The sequence below is a fragment of the Pelodiscus sinensis genome, chromosome 1 (assembly GCF_049634645.1).
Source record: "Pelodiscus sinensis isolate JC-2024 chromosome 1, ASM4963464v1, whole genome shotgun sequence".
In the NCBI taxonomy this organism is placed as follows: domain Eukaryota; kingdom Metazoa; phylum Chordata; order Testudines; family Trionychidae; genus Pelodiscus; species Pelodiscus sinensis.
The window spans coordinates 76,757,118-76,781,954 of record NC_134711.1 but is presented as its reverse complement, the minus strand read 5'-3'; the positions used below and the strand labels follow the sequence as shown (position 1 = coordinate 76,781,954).

Here is a 24,837-nt window from a genome sequence, read left to right as displayed (position 1 = left end):
AATACAAAATTGTGGGATGTAAAAGAAAAAAAATGTTGTTTAACCATATAGCGTAACCGGTTTATCCAGTTCATATAAAGTACATAGGGAAAGTACTTTAAAATCAGATACTGGCATTTAATTAAAATGTGATAGGAAATACAACAGTGATCGAGACATGGAAACACCTAAAAAGGTATATATCTGAGTAAGTTTTTTAGAGCATCAAATGCCACCTTAACTATGGCTCTGTAGCTACTAAGAGATTCAATGAAACTTAAGGAGAGAAAAAAGTTCTGTCAAAGAACTAAGAGGGAAAAGCTCACCTAAGTCAATGGAAGTTACAATAGCCATATGCTTAGTATCATAAAGTGCTTGTATTAGAAAATTTAATTCTAACAAATAAAAGTATCTGGCATCAGAATAGCTTGAACTACTGATTATATTTTGGTTTAATCATGAGATCAAGACAGGCAAGACAAGTTCCTGCTAGAATTGAACCAGAGTCAATAAATAGGGTGTTCTCCCAGTTTTCAATACCAGGAGCTGAGATGCCATTTACTGTCTTGATACAGTGAACACCAATTCTGCAATTAGGTTAACAACTGTACTATTTGCAATTAGGCCTAATGGCTTGGCTTTACTTATTCTACATCTAAGCATGCAATATACCACTTCAGAAAAAGGCCCATTTTAACTTCCTTATAGATCAGAGCAAGCACTATATAAGCAATGTGTGTGTTGCAAAAATGTAGAGGTAAAAAAAAACAAGTTAAGAATAAAGAGGTACATAGAAGTCATAAAGACAGATTTGTTTTATAGTCAACAGATGTGGCCCACAGATGGCAAACAAAGACTCAGTCTATGCTTAAGTTATACCAACACTAATATGTTAGACAAAGGTATTATTTTTTGCTGGTAAAAGACCAAGTGTGAGCACAGTTCTACAGGTATAAGGTGCTATACAGCTTACTTTGCATTGCTGAAACAGAATAAGCTAAAAAACACATTTATACCAGTATACCTGTATTCTACACTGTTGTGTAAGAGAAAGATGGTGTTTGCGATTTTAACTATGTTGGCTAAGCCAAAGTAACAAAACTTTTACTTGTAGAAAACACCTTATAGCCACTAGCTAAGAACCGGTCACACTTGAAAGTCATTGAATGTTTCAAAATGAGACAGTTAGTGATAAGAATTTGAGTTTTGGAGGATTACTTTAGAAAAAGATATTAGGCAGCTTTTAAAGCTTACTTAGTTTATTAGATAATACTGTAAGTGCTCTTTCATATATTTGCTCTACCTGATCGGTGAAATCCCTTCCCCGCATCTTCAAGATCCCTGTGATACAGATGCATAATTGTACTGTAGATTTCTGTACATCAGTAATGAGTAAGATCTACATTACAAATGGTATCTCTGGACAAAGACTGGGTTCTCTCATTTTACTTAAGTCATGTGACTTTTAATAGGGCATACATCTAGGAGGACAAGAAAGCTTCATGATAGAAGCTATTTTGACCAAAGTTTGAAAACAGAATATTTTAGAAGATATATAAATCAGTGGTTCTTCATGCTAGCTGGACCACCTACATTTAGCCTACAACAAGTTTTCTGCACTATTATCCCAGAGGACAGCAGATTAGAAGCAGTTTTCTGACCTAGTGTGTTGTTTGCATGTTACAGTACTTGAGGGATAATTATATATCTAATATAAAGTAATGTATTACCATTTTCTGGTAAATTAGGCTCCAGGCACTTTGACACTGATGCTTTGGCATGAAATCTAACAGCTAAAAGGATTAAAAAAAAATGCATATGCAGCTGTGTTACATGAGGAAACTTGCAATGAACATTCTATTATAAAAAGAGATGCTTCAATTAGTAAAGCAGATATTTTAAATGACAGAAATAAAAAGGCTCTTTAAATAAGCTAGTTCCATTTAACTATTTGTAGTGAAAATTCTGATAATCCTCTTTTCTCTGGAACTATGGAATCCTTTTGTTTCTGATAAACGGTGCTAATGGTGATATAAGGAAGAGCTAAGAAAATCTCGAGAGTTTTCCACTATTTCCAGCATAGGCCACTTCATTGTAACCAAAAGGACTAAAACCATGCATCACTCCTACCATCAATACAGTCTTGGAGGAATCCCCAGGGTATCGAAGACTGAAGACAATTAAAGACCCCAAAAAGCAAAAAAATATAATGGTGGCAATATTTCTTGCATCTAGGAAAGACTCCACAAGTGGAATAGTTCCCATTGTCCAATCGCAGCATAGCTCTGAGGGATTTAGAAGAAGCCAAGCATTTACAGGGAGGAGGTAGTTGAAAGTCAGCTGCCTTGCAGGAGATGGACTTACAGCAGCTGGGTTATCAAATCTAAGTAAGAAGAAAAGAAAAAAAAACAAAAGGACTTTTTAGTTACAGCTTAGACCCTACACATCAATGCTGTCACTTTGTACCACACCATTCTACATGCTGGACTCTAGAACATCACTCACGTAGGGAAATCCTGCAGAAGAATAAAGATGGATTGGGAACTCCCAAGCCATTTTCATCTCTGCCGCATTTATAATGTGCTTGGAAAGGGAAAGGGGAATTGGCTGGGGCTTCCATAAACACTTGCCATATCGGGGAGGGCCATATCGGGGAGAGCAGAAGGGGGTCAGCTGACCCCGGGCTTTGCGTGCTGCACTGGAACCCGAAATCAGCTAGGCAGTCCCCAGCTGACCCCAAGCTCCACGCAAATGCCACAGGTCAGCTTCATGCAGCACTACTTTGAAATGCCGCTGCGGCATTTACGTGGAGCCCGGGATCAGCTGGAGAGTCCCCAGCTGATCCCGGGCTCTACGTGGCATTTCAAAGTGGCAGAACAGCATAGAGCCCAGGGTCAGTGTGGGACTTTGAGTTCCCCACTGACCCCAGGCTCCACGAGGACGCTTCTGCTTTGAAATGCATAAGAGCCCCTGCTGGCGACTCCTGTACATTTCAAAGATGGCATGCCACATGCAGCCTGGAGTCAAGCGGGACTTCACACTGGCTGCACGTGGAGTTCCGCATTCCTTCTTCGAAATGCACAAGAGTCCCAGCGGGGGCTCTTGTACATTTGAAAGGAGGAATGCGGAAGTGCCCATCAACTAGTTGATGAAAATTCCATCGACTACTAGACTAGTAAATTACTCAATATTTAACATTCTTGCTACCTACTTGTCTGAATTGACCAGTGAGTAGTTTTCTTACCATTCAATGAGTGCTCATGACCATTGCTATTACACATCTGCTTATCAACCATAGTTATTGCTGTAGCATAACAGGTTGATTCATCACAGAAATATTATAATGTATAGGATTTCCTAGATTTATATTTAAGTTGAATCTAAAACCTACAGTGTTTGGTAGACATTTTTAGTTGTGACTTAATTAGGTCAATTGATTTACCAGTATTTTTTAAAATAAAACATTTCATATTTTTTGTTTTTTTACCTGGTAAACACTGGAAGTTGAGACTGAATGACCTGGACTCTGACTACAACAAGGAGCAGTGTACTGAACATCAGAACAATAAGCTTCAACAGTGTTTGGAGCATGGAATAAGGAATACTGCCTTTTCCTCGAAGAATCTGCACTGCAGTATCCAACAGCATAGGCAAAGTATACTAGAAAACAGAATATAATTTATTAGATAGCACCCTCTTGTTTAGTCTCTATTCACTACACTTTATCGATATGAACTAAATTCTAGTCAGATGGTCAGTGCCTGCTTAAGTTAAAGGTTGCCTACCTGGGTCCACTAAATAACAACTTTTAAAATCTTTAATAAAGTTAAGCAACTAAAACATTAATAGCTATTAATAATGCTATTAAAATGTGCAGCACCTACTTTATATTTATTCTTATTACTAATATTTGTACCATTAAAAAAGTGTTTTTCAATTCACCACATACAAGTACTACCGTGCAATCTCTGTAACATGAAAGATGAATTTTCAGATGCAGAATTATTCACTAAAAATAAAACAATCGAAAACTTCAGCATCTGAGTCCATTCAGTCCTATTTCTCATTCAGCCAATCATTCAGACGAGTCTGTTTATATTTAAAGGAGATAATGCTGCTTATTTCTTGTTTATGTGTCACCTGAAAACAACAACAGGCATTGGCATGACATTATTGTAGCTAGCATCACAAGAGTGTTACCAAGGGTTCCATTTCAGGAGGGTGGATGGGTGGGAGGAGGAGCAACTGTGTGCTCCAGGACCTGGCTTGCTTTTCATCCCATTGCCTGGACTAACAGGGAGTGAGGGGAAAATTCTTGCACTCTGTGCTATGCATGACTCTCACAACTGGCTTATTAGCTTCCTTCACCAGCCAGGTGTGAGGCATGCATGGAATGCAAGCACTTTCCCCTCACTCCCTGATAGTCCAGAGAACAGAATGTTGTATCCCAGCAAGTTGTATCCCAGTGTGCATGGCTGCTGCCCCCCAATCCTTCCAAAAAGTGCCCTTGAGAGTTACATGCCTGATGTGCTCAAGATTAATATGTCCCTTCATGCTTCAACTATTCTAGAGAACATGCATCCATGCTGATGAAGGGTTCTGCTCAACAGTGATGTAAAGCAGCATGGAATGATGCAGATTCATTGTCATCATCCGAATTAGACACCATCACCAGAATACTGATTTTGTTTTTTGGTAGTTCAGGTTCTGTAGTTTCCACATCAGGATGCTCTATTTTTAAGAAGTCTGATAGCATGCTGCTCAGATTTTGGATGGCACTTCAGATTCTTAAACTTTAAGTTGAGTTGATTTCTCTTTAGAAATCTCACATTGACACTTCAGCCAGGAGTGGAACCTAACAGCTGGGAAGCTGGTGCCCTGCCCCCACTGCCTACTCCCCAGAGAGCAGCAGCACAGGGGCCAGCACTGATCTCCCCTGGTCCAAGGTGCTGGGCCAGAGAGGTCCAAAGGTATTTGGCAGAATGCAGGTAAAACAGAGCAAGAGACATAATTCTCTCCCCAGGAGATGAGTAACGAACTTGATTAACTGAAAAAATATTATTTAACAATCATTATTAGCATGGATGTATATCCTCTGGAATGGCATCTAAAGCATGATTAGCACGTCTGGCACAAATACCTTGAAATGCTGGCTACAAAAATGCCATAAGAACATAAGAAGGGCCATGCTGGGTCAGATCAAAGGTCTATCTAGCCCAGTATCCTGTTTTCTGGTAGTGGTCAATGCCAGATGCCCCAGAGGAAGTGAACAGAACAGGTAATCCTCACATGATCCCTCTCCTGTTATCCATTTCCAGCCTCTGACCAACAGAAGCTAGGGACACCATTCCTACTCATCCTGAATAATAGCCATTGATGGACCTAACCTCTATGAATTTATCTAGCTCTTTTCTGAACCCTCTCAAAGTCCTAGCCTTCACCACATCCTCTGGAAAGGAGTTCCAAAGTCTGACTATGCGCTGCATGAATGAAAGATTTCCTTTTGTTTGTTTTAAACCTGCTGCCTATTAACTTCATTTGGTGACCCTTAGTTCTTATACTGCGGGAATAAGTAAATAATTTTTCCTTATTCACTTTTTCCACACCAGCCATGATTTTATAGACCTCTATCATCTCTTCCCTTAGTCTCCTCTTTTCTAAGCTGAAAAGTCCCAGCCTTTTAAGTCTCTCTTCATATGGGACCCGCTCCAAACCCCTAATGAGTTTCATTGGCCTTTTCTGAACCTTTTCCAATACACACACACATACACATACATACATATATATATATACATACATACATACATATATATATATACATACATACATACATATATATATATACATACATACATACATATATATATATACATACATACATACATATATATATATACATACATACATATATATACATACATACATACATATATATATATACATACATACATACATATATTTATTTATTTATTTATTTATTTAAATGAGGCGACCACATCTGTACGCACTTTTCGAAATGGGGGCGCACCATGATTTTAGATAGAGGCATTAACATGCTCTGTCTTTATTCTCTATCCCTTTTTAAATAATTCCTAATGTTCTATTTGCTTTTGTGGCTGCTGCTGCACACGGAGGCTGTGTCTAGACTGGCAAGTTTTTCCGCAAAATCATCTGCTTTTCCTGAAAAACTTGCCAGCTGTCTACACTGGCTGCTTGAATTTCCGCAAAAGCACTGATGATCTCATGTAAGATTGCCAGTGCTTTTGCAGAAATACTATGTTGCTCCCATTTGGGCAAAAGTCTTTTGCGCAAAAGGGCTAGTGTAGATAGCTCAGATTTGTTTTTCGCAAAAAAGCCCCGATCGCGAAAATGGCGATCGGGGCTTTTTTGTGGAAAAGCGCGTCTAGATTGGCCATGGACGCTTTTCCGCAAAAAGTGCTTTTGCAGAAACGCGTCCTGCCAATCTAGACGCGCTTCTCCGAAATTGCTTTTAACGGAAAACTTTTCCATTAAAAGCATTTCCGGAAAATCATGCCAGTGTAGACGTAGCCTGAGTGAATGTATTCAGAGAACTAGCCATTATGATGCCAAGATCTCTCTTGAGTAGTCGTAGCCAAATTAGTCCCTGTTGTATTGTATGTATAGTTAGGATTATTTTTTCCAATGTCCATTACTTGGCATTTATCAACATTAAATTTCATTTGCCATTTCTGTTGCCCAATCACTTAGTTTTGTGAGATCCTTTTGAAGGTCTTAACAGTCTGCTTTGTTTTTAACTATCTTGAGCACTTTGGTATCATCTTCAAATTTTGTCACCTCCAGATCATTTATAAATAGGTCAAATAGGATCCCTTGGTGGATACCACTACTTACATCTCTCCATTCTAAAAACTGACCATTTACTCGACCCATGTTTCCTGTCTTTTAACCAGTTTACAATGAGAGGACCTTCCCTTTTATCCCATGACTACTCACTTAAGAGCTTTTGGGAAGGGACCTTGTCAAAGATTTTCTGGAAATCCAAGTACACTATATCCACTGTATCCTCCTTGTCCACATGTTTATTGACCCCCTCAAAGAAATCTAGTAGATTAGTAAGGCATGATTTCCCTTTACAGAAACCATTTTGACTTTTCACCACCAAATTATGTTCATATATGTGTCTGACAATGCAATCCTAGTAAACAGTGAGGTGGCAAAATTTGCAGATGATACCAAACTGCTCATGATAATTAAGACCAAAGCAGACTGTGAAGAGGCAGAGGCAGCAGTGTGGGGAGATGGGCAAGAGCCAGTGATTATGGGGAACCAACTAGCACTGGCTCCCGCCCTTCTCCACCCCCCACGTGTAAACATGTAACGGCTGAAAGTTTCAGTGAGTACATGTTTACACAAATAAATGCATTTTAACATCCCTAGTAACCGGTTACCTGGTAAGCACCACCTTTATCGGGCGATGCTTACTCAGAAACGGTTAACTGGGAGCAGCCCTCTGCTTGTGGTCTGCTGCAAGTGGAGGGTTGCTCACATGGGGAGAGAGTCACCAGTCTTGCAGGGGAGTAGGGGAGGGAGCAGCAGCAAGGAGGAAAGGCTCCACTTAATCAGTTAATGGGTTAAATGTTAAGTTTAACAAGTTAACTAAAAGGTATTTTACACCCCTACTTCAGTGCATGCTAGTTTCTCTCTCAGGATTTAGGAGACCTGTCTAAGCCAACTCAAGAGTCTTTGTTTTGTGGATTTTTATATAGGCAGCTCTCTCTGAATCAGTTAATAAGGTGAAGACCTTATTAACTGAGTATTGTAATTACTATTAAAAGGGGACATGCTGATTTGTTATGGTATTGGCTTCTCCCAGCCTTTGGTTGTTAATGTGAACCTACTACTGGGGAGAAATTAAGGTGGAGTGCATCTGCAGTGGCATACTAGGTTTCAATGGGGCATATGAGAATCATTCATGACTTTGCAATAATAAATTAATGAAAATACAGTAGATTCTGCTTATTAGCAACCCTTTGGTTGCTAGCAAAAAGTCGTAATTATCAAGCAGTTACCAGTAAGGCAAATTTGTGGAGCTCTATCCAGATAATGAATCATTGTGCCTTTGTTGCCTTTGCTGGCTGCAGTCTTGCAAATCTGTTTGGGGTAGGACAGCAGCAGAAAGGGGGTTTATGGGCTGGCTCTTTCCACAGGGAGAGGAAGCTGAGAGCCATCCTGTGGCAGGAACATAGTGGCAAGAAGTACAGTAAACTTCTGATAATCCGGCACCTTTAGGACCCAGAGGGTGCTGGATTATCAGATATGCCGGACTATCGTAAGGGGGGAGGAGGCGCTATGAAGGATCTGGAGTGGGGTGGAGGGGGATGCCACCCCAGACCCTTCATAGCCCCCCCCCCCCCTTCCGATAGCCCGGCTCTGCCCCATGCATCCCCGATTCAGCCGCTGCTGGTCAGTTTCAGCAGTGGCTGAATCGGGGACACCTGGGACAGAGCAGCTAGGGTGCTGTCAGGTCAGTCCTGCAGGGCCGAGGAGCGGTGCTACGAGACTAACCCTGCAGCACTCCAGCTGCTCTGCCCCAGGAGTCCCCGATTCAGCTGCTGGTCAGTTTCAGCAGTGGCTGAACCGGGGAAGCCGGGTACAGAGCAGCTCCAATTGTTCGGCTGCCCGGAGCACTTCCGGGTTCCCGATGGTGCCAGGGACCATCAGGAGTGCCGGAGCACTGGATGTCGGACCAATGGAGTTTTACTGTACTATGCAACTCTGAGCTTCAAGTGCCCTGTGAAAAGCCCTGGCACTTTGTCCTGAGACGTAACTTCCCAGGACTCTGGCACTCTTTCTGTTTAGACCTCTTACTTCCTGTGTAATCCCTGAAGGCAAGCAAGTTTGCAGGACTGCTGCTAGGGAAGGAAGTGTTGGGATGTGCCTCACAACGAGGCAGGTCCTTTCTTTCAAAACAAAGTCAGTGGCATGGGATGGGTTCTTGAAAAATGGGTTACTGAAGCTAATATCATGGCTGTTATTAAGTAGCATCCACCATATAAAGAATACTATTGAATTAGTTTAAAAATTCTAGACCAAAACTTCCAAGGCAGAGACCAGTTAAAAGACAAATGCATACACTTCACATACAAAACACACATGCAGATTTTTGCAGGCACAAAATTGAAAATGTAGCCTTGAATGCTTGTAACTGATAATTTCATATTATTGTGGCTCATATTATTGCAATTTCTGTCCATAACTTCTAAATATAAACTTTCTTAAAAGTATACTTAACTGTATTTAAACTACTACTGGAAAACATGTTGAGAAAAAACATTTTAGTTGCGAGGTATAAATACCACCACCTCCAGACAAAGGAAAGAAAAAAATTATAGCTAATGTTAAAAAGGTTAGGAAAAGAGTTTCTATACACTGTAGCATAGTACTTAGATTATCTACAAACACAACTTTGTTTTAAAAGTGAAAGATATATAGTATATAATCAGCAATAATCCAAATTTAGGTGAATAAGTTCCACAATACAGTTCAGCTGTTAGCATTCAAGTACATTACTCATGAAGTGTTACATACATACTTGTGGAAAGCAAATACAGTAATTACTCATTTAACATGTGCCCGCTTAACACATTTTTGCAATAGCACGATTTTTTTTTAAGGGAACATTTTTCGAATAACATGACTGTCCTTGAAATAACACCAAAATAATTAAGTGGCGGACTACTTCGCACAGTGGTATAAATTGATGAAAACAGTGGTAATACTCACGAGCAGATGAACACATGTGGTCACAGCGCTCCTCCACTCACGTGTTTATCTTTGTGTTTTAACAAATCACAACGACTTGTGTTGCTAGATCTCTAACATTGACGTTGACAACCCAGCACCAACAAAAAAATTGACTTTGCCACCACCACCTGAAACGCATCCCCCACCTTTCCCATTATTTTTAATGGGAAAATTGACCCCACATAGCACGTTTTTGCTTAGCATGAACATTTTCAGAAACGCATCTATAGTGTTAAATGAGGAATTACTGTATTATTTTTTAACAAGGGGGAAAGGGTACTTCAAAGTGGCAGCACGGCACAGTGCCTTTCAAACCCCAAGGCGGAGTTTCAAAGGGGCAGCTGTGAAGTGGGCTGCACCTTTAAAACGCCACCTCTGTGCCTTTCAAAGGGGCAGCCATGGAGCTTGGGGTCAGGTGGAGACTCCTCAGCTGACCCCAGGGTCAACTGACCTCAGGTTCCAGGGAAATGCCGGGAAACCTGGAGTCCTCCGGGAGTCCCCAGCTGATCCCAGGCTCCTAGCGGTATGGAGCGGTCTGCTGGGAACTCCTGTGCATTTCAAAGTAGGCATGCTGCATGCAGCCCAGAGTCAGCAGGACTTCCCGCTGGCCCTGGGCTGTATGTGCAGTTCCACATTCTTCCTTTGAAATAGAAAAGAGTCCCAGCGGGGGCTCTCATACATTTCAAAGGAGGAATGTGGAAGTGCCTATCAACTAGTCCATGGCATTGTAACATCCTTACACCTGATGGCATCCAACATCATCAGCGGAGGGTAGAATTGACTGATTCCACATTCTCTCATCTTCACTCATTACTTGGGTCCCATGCACTTAGGGCTCTGACAGAGTGAGAGTTTGAGCCTTGTCATCCCTAGCTTTCAAGGTGCTGGCCAGAGGGGTTTATTTCTCCAGCTTCTGTGACTGGGCTTTGTGGAAGCCTGGTGGTCTGTTCTCCCTGTGATGTCTACCATTATGATCTTCTTCTGAACCTCACGGTGACAACTATGTACAGTTGTAGATTGCTGTCTGTTCCAGAGATGGTGGAATTTATGGCAACCTTCCTCAGGTGTGGCAGGATGACTCTCCTCAGGCACTCTTGGAAGATTGTGTTGCAGTTGGTAGGCTCTGGAGTGGGGCTTGCAGCTACAGAAGATGTGGGATAGTGTCTTGTTGGCATAACCACACTCCCTGCATCACCCGTCCTGATTTCCATGGTGGATGGCTCAATAAGTAATCATATGATGAGCCTGCACTCAGCTAACTGGATGAAGCTGGCCCCAGCATGGTAGTGGTTGCTGACTTCCCTCTAGCATATCACCTCAAATACCCTGCCCTGGTCCCACTTCAGTTCCAGGTTTTCTACACACTGGCACAAATGGCATTCTTCAGCAGCTTGGTTCTGGCTCCTGAGTGAGGACAGCACACTCAATGTTCTTTACCTATGGCACTAGGAATCCCAACTCCTGACTTGCCTAACTCCATGCCCAGTGGCAGCTGATACACTTCTCCAGTCATTGTATTGCATTTCATTACAGACATGAGTCCAGAGTGAAGTGAAGTCTCCCCTATCTCTTCCAAATTTGCCTCCAACAAGTCACTCAGGGTATGTCTACACTACCCTCCTAGTTCGAACTAGGAGGGTAATGTGTAGGCATACCGCACTTGCAAATGGAGCCCGGGATTTGAATTTCCCGGGCTTCATTTGCATAAGCGGGGAGCCGCCATTTTTAAAACCCCGCTGGTTCGAACCCCGTACAGCACGGCTACATGGGGCACGAACTAGGTAGTTCGAACTAGGCTTCCTAGTTTGAACTACCATTACTCCTCATTTCACGAGGAGTAACGGTAGTTCGAACTAAGAAGCCTAGTTCGAACTACTTAGTTCATGCCCCGTGTAGCCGCGCTGCACGGGGTTCGAACCAGCGGGGTTTTAAAAATGGCGGCTCCCCGCTTATGCAAATGAAGCCCGGGAAATTCAAATCCCGGGCTCCATTTGCAAGTGCGGTATGCCTACACATTACCCTCCTAGTTCGAACTAGGAGGGTAGTGTAGACATACCCTCAGGAAGTTGGCAACATCTTAGAGGTGTCTTGGTGATTTGCTTGATGGCATCCTGCAGAGCACACACTGCAATGTTCCTTACCAGAACATCCATGCATGTCAGAAGCCAGAAGGCACAAGTGATTATAGCAACACTGCACAGATCACCTATCTGTTGCACCATTCTTCCTGTGCAAGATACATAGCAGTTTGACCCTTTGGGGAAAAAACCATCCACTTCTTCACCAGCTGTCTGAGGTTGCTGTATGCCTTATTGTGAAGAACCTTCACCATGGCAGATCCCCTCAGGACAAATGAAATACGAGAGACGGGGGTCAGGATGGCGCTGACCTTCTGCCCTGGTGTCAGTAGGTATGCATGGCCAGGATTGATGCTAACATGTAGGATCTCTGAGATGGTATCTTCAGGTGTCTGCTGGACACAGAAACCTGTGGGCATGCCAAGATGTTGGTATGCTTGCCAATCCTCAAGGAAGATAATGGATTTACCATAGATATAAACCATGTTTCCTGGACCAATATGTAGGGATGTGCACTTCCTAGCGATAAAGCAGTGTCTCATTCAGTTGACAGCCTGGCTGGTGATGTTGAACATTTGTTGGAGGCCCTTAGGGTCAACTGCAATCAGGACCAGACTCTCTGTGTAGACCAGGATATTCAACACAAGTTAAAACGGTCTCTAGACCACTGAATGAATGGCACCATGGCTAACTTGAAAATAGTGGTGCTGAAGGAACAGCGTTGCTTCACGCTACTGCAGATCGGGATTAGAAGGGGGGGTCTCCTTCCATGGAGATGATGGTGGTGGTGCAGCTTTTGTATAGTTTCCAGACCAGTTCAAGAAAGTTTTCAGGCATCTCAAACTGTTGTGTCAAAAACGTGCTGGTGGGGCATCAATCCAAAAGCAGTAACCAGATCGAGTCACATTATGGCACAGACTCTGGGCACTCCTGGCTCTGTGGAAGGCAGTCCGAAACTGTATTCATAGCAGCCTTTACAGGACATGAAGCCCTTCTGGATGGAGCTGATGGTGCCTCCATTTACAGACTATTTTGCGATTCTAACCACAAGGCAGCTGGCATACAATTTGTATACAGTGGAATAGAGAAAGAAATGAATCTTCAGGTGCTGGGGTACTGTTTCCATTTGTTGAAAATGGCATTAAATACCAAGCAGCCAGCGTCTCATTTTTCAGGAGGTTGTAGCGAACACATCCTTTGATGGGGCTATTGGGTCAGTCTAGTTGCTACTTATAATGTAAATCTCCTTTAAGGTCCTCTTATAGTCAACCTGGAGTAGAGGATGAAGGCATTCTGGACACTGCATATCGTTCTGGGCTACAATGTCCAACACCCCCTTGAAGTACAAGAATAGTCTCTCGGATGGGACTGCGCTATAATATGAGAGCCTATTGAGGACAACTCTCATAGCCTTTGGACATTTGACCGATAGAGCCTCTGGATCTTGGATGCTGCTGCCAGATTGTACCAGTGACTGATGTTCCCTATCTTTGCTTCTCTGATATTGTGGACAAGTCAAAAACTTTTAAAGATTAAAATGAAACCTTACATTACACAATATATTTTAATTAGAAATTGATTTCAGAGTCTTTGCAGAATGAGATTTCACAAAAATCTAGATGCTAATTAATTCAAATGTGATATTCTAGAACACTTAGCAGTTCTTTAGTACAGAATGGAAAAGTCTCCATAGAAAGCACTTTCTCTAATTTCATTTAAGAGGAAAAGTTATACTCAAGGAGATATTAAATTCAATTTCAATTCTGGTTAGTATATTTGTTTGCATACAAAATAACTGGAGTTAGTATGTATTTACCTGACACAGTGGGGGAGTACATGTACATATTTTTTCCAAGATCACAAAAATACAGTTATGCATTCAGTGTTTTGTCTGCTGAAGCAATGTAATATCATAGTTTTGCTACCAAAAAAAAAAAAAAAAAAAAACCAACCAAACAAACAAAAAAACCTCCTTGACAAAGGAAAAAGTTACAATGAAAATTGTTTACAACAATTACTTACTCCTTGAGCTATAAATACTTCATAGACACAACATATTCCCACCACAGTTATTCCTTGTTCTTTGCATAATGTTGCAACAGCTACTAGAAACACTGTCACTGCAATTGGAGTCCACACTGCAACATAAAAAGACAGATATAAAAAACATGCTATTTTCAGCACAACCATGCAAACTACATAACTAATTAAAGTTAACTATTTAGTTTTCAGATGCCAGTATTTCAGCAAGATTCCAACCTTTGGCACGTGGCCCACCAGAGTACAGTAATCCACTGGCTGGCTACAGATAGCTTGTTTATATTCAGAATCTGCAGGCATGATACCTGCAGTTTTCAGTCGCTGCGGTTCACTAGTCCCATTCAAAAAGGTTGAAAACCACTATTCTAAGCTATATTTTCCATAAAGGTTCAAGTATTGCAGCAGTTAGAACAGGTGGACTGATGCTTAACTCCACTTCCAAATCTGTGACTGATTTCAGAAAGTCTATTAGCCTATGTACTCCAGAACCTTCTTTTTCTTAAAAATCGAAGTAATAGTAAACTTACTTACTAGAGAGTACTTTGGGTTAGTTAATGATTGTAAAGCACTAAGAAATCCTCAGAAGAAAGGCACTTTGTATTAAAGTATTATTTATGTTATTACAAAGGCACCATTAGTCTGAATTAAAGTAACTAGTTGGTTTTTTAAAGTTATATCAGAATATTTATGTTTATTGACTTCATGTAGTAAATTATAAAGTACAATCAAAAGTTGTGTATATGATGTTAAGTATTTACCTATAGTATTGTCTGGTCCTTTAGATTTGGTGTATGATAAAAAGGCAGCTAGAAAAAAGATGGATGATAACAGCTCTGCTCTACCAACCACTCCAGTTACCTAATGGGGGGAGGAAAAAAAAAAAAAAAGATAAATATTGTTAACTTTTGAACAGAATTGGGTCTTGAAAATTGCTCATAATGCAGAAGTTAAAGCCAGTGAAAGAACTAAAGAAAAAACAAAATTGAGTCTGCATCTTCCATAGGTACGCAAGCGCAATTCCTGTGGCATTCACTTAGAACTGCACCTATATAGCTGAGATCAGACTGCAGCTTAACTACTACCTCCAATTTCTGGCAATTACATATTTAGTCCTCAAGTGCCCTCATGTGGTAAATGTCAGGAATTACCCATGTACCTACTAACTAATAACCTTAGTATTTGTTACACATAATAACAAAGATCTGCAAAGAACACAATAAGATTTCAATAGGAGTTAATTGTGAACCAAGATAGAAATTTTGAATTTTTTAGGTTACGGGGGGTAGGGAGAGGAAGGAGCCGGCTCCAATCTCCCTCCGCCCCAGCCAGCTTCTCATAGAAGGCAGCAGCGTACGGGGCAGGAATCTCTCTCTGCAGGAGCCAGTATGCACAGGGAGCCAGCTAGAAAATTGGCTTCCCATGTTGCTACCCTTGTGAAAGGTAGTGGGGGGAGAGCATCTGGCTCCTGCCTGACCCCCTCACATACACTGCTGTTCCTGATACAGAGGCAGCAGCGTGGAGAGAGGGGGTAGTCAGCTTAGCAGGAGCCAGTACATGTTGGGAACCTCCTGCCTCCCCTGCCCTGTGGGAGGCAGCAGGCAGGAGGTGGCGGGGAGGGCGGCTCCGAGGGAGCCGGCCTGCTGTCTCCTGCCAGACACAAAGGCATCAAGGGGTGTGTGTGTGTGGGAGAAGGGGATGTAAGTAATGGTGAGGCCAGGCTTATCAGTTAATTGTGTAAACAGGTACACACTAACATCCCTAATACAGATACCTCCTTTGCATATTGTGTAGAAAGGTGTATACATAGGCAAGGTAAAGAAACAATGTATCACATTCAGTAATGAAATAAAATGATAAAATTACAGCCAGAGCGACTTGGTCAAGTCATGAATCACAAATAGAAACTAGCAGCTACTTTTGTAAAGATGAGAGAGAGGTGAGAAGTCAACCCTTATACCAATGCATTGTTTAATAAAAAGATGGAGAAAATAAAATGAACTACTTAATGGTAATTCTTTCTTAAAAATATGTCTCTCTGAATTAACACTCTTGTGTTTGTGCTTCTGTAATGAAGTGTGAATTTTTTTTTTTTAAAGAATTCTGTGTGCGCTTCAGTTTCCCCTAACAGTTGCATGATTAAATAGGTGGTGAGAAGAGGTAGTTTATTCTTTATAGCAATTGAAATGGAACCGACTCCTGGCTCCTTGAGGACCCATGCCTATGACAAATCCAGAAGACAATGGCCTGGATATTCACTACCTAGCAATGAATGACCTGGAACTGCTGGCTCCCTCATTGCAGAAGCCAATCAATTTTGGCCAACAGGAGAACAAAGAGCTAAGGATAATGACCAGGTGACTTGTTTTTGTCTGGGAATGAGAACAAAGAACAGAGGAAGGGCCCTTGGGTATAGGACAGACTACGGGAAGCAGGAGACATGCTTCTGGACTAGGGCAAGGAGGTGGCTCTAGCAGGCCTGGAATGCCTAAATGGAACGTGTTGTAACTTTCTATTCTCTGCGCTACCTAAGAACTTTCTACACTTATGTGACGTCTAATAAACCCTTCTGCTTTGACAAGGCTGCCCAAGAGTAACTCCAGTGTAAGGATAAAAGGTAGCACACTGTTCCAGTTGGGTATGTAAGCCTTTTCTCAGTGTCCAGTTTGAGTGGATTTACTATGGAGAGTTTATGGAAGAAGCAGGAGTGCTGAAGGCTCCAGGGTTTGATCTCAGCAGTGGTTAAACCAAGGGGCTGAGCCCAATGAGAGAGTGACCTTAAAACAGGGTAAATCCTCACAGGGACTGTTCCAGAGTCATGAGTGTGCACTGGACCTGTGGATCTATGACAACTTAGAAGCACAAGACCATACAAACATTTGCAGTTCTTTACATTTTTGAAAGTTTGAGATGCTTAATAAGATGCCTTTATTGTCCCCAAAGATACACTTCCCACTCCAAAGTACTAAGGATCAAGACACATCCCAAAAATAAAAGAAATAAAAATTAACAAGACAAAAATTGAATCTAATTATGCCTTTAAAAGTGGAAAAAAAAAACAGGAATCGTTTCTCTTTTTGGTATAGATGGAAGAGAATATATTTATAATGCAAAATGTTGTGGAGGACTAAGATACATTCAGAAAGTTTTCAAAATGAGCAACATAAAGAGAATTTCTGACACAAATACAATTCTTGGGGTTAGGAGTGTCTAACAAATAGATCTGTGAACGTTATCCTGGACGGAAACCCAATCTATGTAAAGATGAAATTGAAAAGCTCCATATAGATGCTTTACAAATCTCTGGAATAGAAATAGGCCTGATGCTAGCTAGCCAGAGCTGCTCTGTTCCAAAAAGAGGAAGTTGTGACATTACCAACCTACCAGTCTAGATAGCTGAAGCTATAATAATAAAATAAAAAAGACACGTAGACAAGGTTTTCTTGGAGATAATAAAGTTGATGGTCTGTGTTAAACAAGACAGATGGCGAGTCTGAAAGACATCCAGTGTCAGAACTAGAAGTGGACCAATGATGGATAATAAATGTCAGTGAAAATATTTCCATAATGATTAAAAGAGGACATGATAAAGGTATAAGAAAATAATAAAACAGAATAAAGTCACTTTGCAGGATGCACCGAATTAAATTATGATAATAGGAGAAGAAGGGAGCAACCAATGAAATCGAAAGCAATCATTCAAAACTTAATGGGATTTTTTTATACAATACATAAATAACCTGTGAAGATCCCTGTCACAATAAATCTCTGAAATCAAGAGATCAGTAGGGGGACAATAAGAGAATAATAAATTTATACTGGTAACATCTGCAGATTATACAATTGAACAAAAATAACAGGGACGTCCTTATGCTTCAGGCATAACCAATCTTAACAGCTGGAGGTTAGGTATGAACATCCTGTATGGTCAGGTCTATAATCCTGTATACCATAATTGTCTACTTTGAAAATTCTTGCATCTTTCTCAAATTTCTGGTCACAGTCAAAGGCAGGACATTGGATTACTAGTCTGATCTAGTATGACAATCACTATGATTTTAGGGCTTTAGTGTACATTCCAGATAAAATATGCAGAGATGATATTTTCACATCAAACTTGTGGAGAAGTGCCAGATTGGGATGGCTGTATAGTAATGAAAAAAGTTGACAAGATGACTTGAGTGGAATCCATTATCGCTTTCAGAAGGGATTTAAAATTTACCCATAGTATTATAGAACTAAGCATAAAATGAATTAGCTAGAGCCATGTGAATGATTCTTGACTATCATGCTATGACTGAATTATTTCCAATTGTATTGAATTATTAATTTTGCAATGCAGCCATTGGTCCACTAGAAATTGGACTGAGATCACAGGAGTGATTTAATGCAAGCCACAATTTTTTTTCCTAGTGGATGGATAGATTTAAATTGGTGGAACTTCTTTTGTAGAGCAGCAAAAGCCATGTCAAATACTTACTGTTAAAATCAATGTTCAATTTTATGATATTTTTTCCTTACATATGGCAGTATAAAAACTTTTAGAGACTGCAATATACTAATGCACCTACAACATGCAAATATAAAATAAAACAAAACATTTTAATAAATGAATGAAAAATGTCCTTTCCAGGTTTACCTACCGCTTCTGTGTGTATTGGGTGCACTGCAAACAGCAAGGATGCAATTATACTGCTCCTGGTGTCCAGAAAAAGCTTACAGACCTTGAGGAAGACTATGCAAACCACCGTATGAAAAACCAGATTTAGGAGGTGATAAGAAACTGCATTTAACTCACTGAACAAGTAGTTTAAACGAAATGTGAAGACAGTAAGAGGTCGATATGACTTATGACTCCTTTCCTACAGGGAAACAAACCAAAATAATAAATTTACATTAAAGGTCTTGTATAAATATATTTTCAACTATACACAACTATTTTTTCCACTACTGAAGTCAATCTACCCAAGATTTAAAGACTAGTTGGTTAACAACTCAGAGTAGCACTACACACAGCAGTTTGGAGGAAAAAGTAAAGATTGACATCCATTTAAAATTCCAGTAAGAATTAAGATAGAAAAAATGTAAAGAGTAAAGGTGTGCCTACACAGTACCCTAAACTTGAATTAAGATATGCAATTTGTTTAACACAAATTATGTATCTTATTTTGAATCTATTTCAAAATAACTTATTTTGAAATTTGGCATGTCTACACAGCACAAAATTTTGAAGAATGCGCTATTTCAAGCCATCAGGCAACAAGGTTTACTGGGATGGAGAAATAGTGCACCCGTTATTTCGAAAAATATTTTGAAATAACAGGCAGCTCGTGTAGATGTGGGGTAGCTATTTTGGGGTACCTCCAGTATCCTGAAATTGCCGTACAGTGTAGATGTACCCTAAATAATGAGTTTCCCAGACTTCTAAATGGATTTTGTATATTTTTCAAGTTTATTGTCTGATCCGTTACTTTACCACAGCGGATGTTCTACTAGATGAAGTACGAATAAACTGGCCAAAAAATATAAAAGTAAAAATGTAACTACTTTATTACATGTATTAGTTTGATATATGAGCAAATTTATATCTAGGTTCTTATTTGGCCCTCATAGGCAATCTTCTAAATTAGATGTGTACCCAAAGCCATATTTAGCACTGCCTCTACAGTCTAATCAGTAAAGACTGAAATTTATTTTATTTTGGCTGACTTTTTAGAGGTCTATTATTAACCAAGTCCTGAAGACAAAAGTAACTTCCCCTTCCATTTTTTAACCCTTATCCCTCTTTACTTTTTATGATGAATCTAGTATTTTAGTATATTTGCTGTACTTAGAAAGTTAATATAAACCATAAATATATGCAATGCAGTTGTATTGTTAAAGTAGCTTTTATAGTTTACTCTAACAGCTCATAGTGAACCTAATAAGAATTATTTTTTTTAAAAAGGAATGCTTTTAGTAGTTAGAGCTAGGATTGAGGTCTACTTACTGTAAAGCCTAAAAAACATCCTAAGCCTTCAAGTGCACAGTATTTCTCAGATTAGGACCCAATATGTTAACATAATTTTCTAAATCATTTTAGAAGGAGAATCATTAGAAAGCTTGGAACTCATTTATATTTTCATAAGTGAGAAACTGGTGTGATTATTCATAGTTCCAGTCTCTGGCGTATATGTACTTGGTTTAAATAGAAAAGTGAAAATAAAATGTGTATTATATTACTTATCTACACTATTTATACCATTACTTATCTACACTATTTGTAATGTCTTAAAAATAATTTTTTTTCTAAAGTATTTGAGTTGAAACTATTCAGATTGTACATTCAGTATATCAAATAATAAGATTTATCAATTAAACAGATTAAAGGCCTTTGAGAAACAGTTTGATGAGAACTCTTTCTAAAATTCCTGGGAATTGGCAATATTGCCACATGTCATTATAAAGATAATTTTCCTTAGATATGCAATGAGTTTGTACATTTAACATATGACTGAAGTCACAAGCAGCAGGATATTAATGTAACTCTTCCTTTAAAGGGTACCTCAGTTGCTATTAACATAGGCAGCAGATATAATACGTCTGTAATATTATCTTCTCACACTCCCAGTTAATAAGTCAGTCACAATTCCTAACTCATGGCTATAGAGTCAGAGGATTGTTTCTTAAACCTATGAAAGGGTGAGGCTTACTGGTTCCAGATAACTGGCAGGGGTTGGAGCAGCTACCCGCTTGCTCCTTGCAGGGGGCTGCTCCAGTCCCTCTCTATAGAGGACCCAGCAGCCTCTCCTCCTCCAGCGTCACTGTAAGTTAAAATGCTGGTTCTCTGGGACAGGGGCCAGCAGAGGCTGCCAGCCCCACTCCTGGGGAGCCAGCTGCAGATCCCACAGCAAAGTCTCCCCAGGAGCGGGCCAGTAGTAGCCTGTGCTGACTCTGCCCTGGGGAGGCTTTGCTGTGGACTCTGCAGTATAAAGCTTATTTAAGCTTTATACTACAGAGTCCGCAATGTATGTAACCACTATGATTTTTAACAGTTACATAGTTAAATTTTTAACTGCATTTTTACATCCCTAGAATAGATGCATGCATATATGAATATATTCTCATAATGTCTAATATCAGACCTGAGGATATAAAAGACTGTGTATAGAAGCTTATCTGGGTACTTATATGCCCCCCAACTGTTATCTCCAAAATATTAATGATTTATTTGTGAGATAGGGAAATATTGAGAAGTGAGGCATAGAATGTTAAATCCTGGTCCCAATGAAATCAAAGGAAGTTTTACCAGTATTCTGCCTTCATAGATAAAGTGACTTGCTCATGGCAGAGCTGTGAACTCATCTCTTCCAGGTTCATGCAGTTGCATGAACTACAAGACCATCTCTTCTTCCATTTTCAATAACAATTGTTTTCAAACTATGGGTTATGACCCAGTATTGGGTCATGGAATGTCTGACTAGTGGGAGTGCTAAGGTAGGCTACATACCTGTCCTAGCACTGCAGACTGTGCAACAGGCCTGGCTCCTAGGTAGGAGTGGAGGGGAAGAGCGCTGTACACTTCCCCCTGCCCTGAGCACTAGCTCAGCACTCTCACTGGCTAGGAAACTGCTGCTGGCTGCTTCTTGGGCACAGCATGGTCTGCAGTGCCATGAGAGGCAGAAAGCCTACCGTAGCACCCTTACTGCACTGCTGACCTGATTGGGAGCTGCTCAAGGTAAGCCCCTCTTGCCCCAGCCCTGACACCCCCCCCCCCCAAGCCAGAGCCCCCTCCTATATCCCAAAGCTCGTATCCTCATCCTGGAGTCCATGCTTCAGTCAAATTATGTTGGGTCATGAGCATCCATTTTCTTCAACTGGTCCTGAGAATTTTTTTTGAAAACCTCTGTTCTACAGAAACCTATATAGGGTTTTTGTTGTTGTTTTTCCATTTTTGGGTAATGATCATATAATACGTTTAATATGAAAAGTAAGAATGGATGGATAAAAGCATGCTATGTGATACCATTTATATTTTGTTGCTCTATTAACCAAACACATTTATAAAACATGTAAATCAGGAACAGATTAGAAATTGGTATTATTGACCAATTATTTAAAATAAGCTATTCTCCCAAAAAATGAAATGATAGACATAAAAAGTGGAATTTTGAAGAACTTGCAGTATTTCTGAGACTCAATATATCTTTTGGCCAACTTACCTCTGACATAGGAGTTCCCCAGAAGTCATTCTGAAACAGATTTTTTAAAGGAGTAGAAGGATGTAAGTCTTTATTGTCCAGAATTGCTGAAACATCATCAAAAACGAAGCCACAAAAGAGACTGTTCCAGTAACAGGTTGCCACCACACCTATTATCAGTGCTATTTCCTTCAAGCTAATATCAGCCATCTTCTCTGCAAGCTTTCATTGACTAAATCTGGAAAAATGAACAATTCCATGAACACATTTTATTGATTTCTATTTCAGTTTATTTCAGCTTTAATTGTTGAATGTAGATTTAGAACAGCCTGCATTAAAAAGGTATAAATACTACAAAACTAAATTCATTAGAAGATGAAGTTACATCCAAGTGAGGCCACAATAATAAATTTAAGATTAACACTGAGGCTTTCAAAACAATTTATATATAACTTAATATTAAGAAAAATGACACTAAACTTTTTCCCCTTAACAAAAGCATCCAAACAAATCTCTCTCCGGCTGTATTTCATTTACAGTAGACTTCCGATAATCTGGCACCTTTGGGACCGAGGGGGGTGCCGGATTATCGGATATGGCGGAGTATCAGGAGGTCCTCTGGCGGGGCCGAGACGGGTCTGCACTTCGACCAGTGGGGAGGAAAATCGTTGGGGAACAGCACGGCAAGGGGGCGAACCCTCCGCCGTTTTGCAGGGAGGCGGGGGAAGCCCTGCACAGTCGCCAGCGACAGACCAGCTGGGGCTGCAAGCGGCAGCCTTGGGGAAGCCGCGGGGCAGAGCAGCTAGGGTGCTGCTGGGTTGGTCCCGCAGCGTTGCCCCTCACCTGAGCAGCGCTGCGGGACCAACCCGGAAGCACCCCAGCTGCTCTGCTCAGCCACTTCCCCAAGTCCGCCGTTCGTCAGTTTCAGCAGCGGCGTACTTGGGGAAGCGGCGGGGCAGAGGAGCTGGGGTGCTCTGCCCTGCCGCTTCCCCAAGTACGCCGCTGCTGCTTGCAGCCCCAGCTGGCCTGTAGCAGGCGGCTGCGTAGGGCTTCCCCCGCCGCCCTTCAAAAATGGTGAAGGGTTCGACCCTCGCCGTGCTGTTCCCTGCCGATCCCGCCAGACGCAGTGCGGTCCCGGCAGACCCGTCAAAGGGGTATAATCCCCTTTCCCTCTCCTCCCCTTCCCTGGCACGTGGGGCTCACAGGAGCTCCAATTGTCTGGCTGGCTGGAGCACTTCCGGGTTCTAGTTGGTGCAGGACCATAAGGAGTGCTGGACCACTGGATGCCAGACAAGTGGAGTTTTACTGTACTTACTTCACTTTATCAAAATTCAAAAGTAACCATCACATACCCTAAGCCTTGCTATCAACGACACTTGTAGTCAGACCACTAGCCTATTAACAATATAGATAAATCACAGATAATGCATACTTTTAATGCAAAATACATTTTTAAAAGTTGTGATTAATCGCAGTATTAAATTGAAGTTATACAGATAGAGCTTACCAATCTATAACAACTAGTTTTGGACGTTTTCTACATCTTAAAATATATGGAGTTAAATTACAACAGAATGCACCATGTACAGTGCTCAATTCATAACACTTTTGAATACATATATTTGCACTGTTAAAAAAAAGATAAAATAAATAGTATTGTTCAATTCACGTCAAACAAAGTCCACTCAGTCCCACCTCTTGTTCAGCCAATCACTAAGATAATCACATTTGCTTACATTTCTGGGAGATACTGCTGCTTGCACTGTTGTAGCCAGCGTAGCAAGGTATTTATGTGCCAGATATGCTAAAAGGTTATGATGAGTCCCTTTATGCTTCGCCTTGTAAGATTAAGTTTTACGCGGTTTTGGTTGAGTGAAATTATGTAGAAAATTGTAATTTACACATTTGAAAGTTGCACTTTCATAATAAAGAGATTGCATTACAATACTTGTATGAGATGAATTTAAAAACTATTTACCTTATTTACAGTGTAAATATTTGTAATTAAAATATGAAGTGAGCACTGTACAGTCTTGTGTTACAATTACAATACATTAAAAATGTAAAAATATCCATTGTAATAAGTAATATTTATAATAAATTTAAATTGGTATTTTATTGAATGGGTATTTTATTAATAGAGTAATCAAAACTATGACTAATCATGACTTTGTAATCTGATTGCGATTGTCTTTTAACTATTCAACAGCCCTAGCATAAACAGAACTATAGCATTTGCCCTCAAATCCTAATCACAAACAAAAGGGCAAATACAGCATACAGAAGTTTCAAAGAGGTAACTGTATTAGTCTGTAAGGCTACGTCTACACTGGCCACAATTTCCAGAAAAGGGATGCAAATATTCAGGTAGGAATAAGAGATCCTCCGGAAAAGGGCTTTATTCCGGAGGATCGCACCAGTCTAGATGCTTTTTTTCCGGCTTTTCCCCAAGCCGGAAAAAAGCGGCAGACATGTTTATTTAAATCCGCGGGGGATATTTAAATCCCCCGCGGATTTCCCTATCCTGACTTACCTGATTTGCATCCCTTTTCCGGAAATTGTGGCCAGTGTAGACATAGCCTAATAGAAACAACTTAAAAAACAACAAATAGTCCTGCAGCACCTTCGAGATCAACAAAAAAACGTAGATGGTACCATGAGCTTTCATGGGCACAACTCACACTTCCTCGTGGTTGGTCATCACGAAAACCCAAAAAGTCACCTATAATGCTCACATCACCTCCCTTCAGAAGAAAAAGGACAATAAACTATCCAAA

General features: G+C 40.5%; 1 protein-coding gene across 2 annotated transcripts in view; it reads right to left on the bottom strand.

Annotated features, from left to right (window-relative positions):
- The window catches only part of TMTC3 (transmembrane O-mannosyltransferase targeting cadherins 3), a 58,408-nt gene that overhangs the window by 22,629 nt on the left and 10,942 nt on the right, over nt 1–24,837 (bottom strand). The window contains exons 3-9 of one of the 2 annotated variants that reach the window (XM_075932795.1): nt 22,082–22,298; nt 18,524–18,742; nt 14,642–14,741; nt 13,866–13,981; nt 3,467–3,639; nt 2,110–2,362; nt 1,710–1,772 (exon numbers count right to left, since the gene is read on the bottom strand). In XM_075932795.1, coding sequence (XP_075788910.1) covers nt 1,710–1,772; nt 2,110–2,362; nt 3,467–3,639; nt 13,866–13,981; nt 14,642–14,741; nt 18,524–18,742; nt 22,082–22,270 — 1,113 coding nt within the window. In that variant the 5' untranslated portion in view covers nt 22,271–22,298. The remainder of the gene's footprint in view (nt 1–1,709; nt 1,773–2,109; nt 2,363–3,466; nt 3,640–13,865; nt 13,982–14,641; nt 14,742–18,523; nt 18,743–22,081; nt 22,299–24,837) is intronic. The other variant, XM_006114005.4, reaches the window with a different exon arrangement.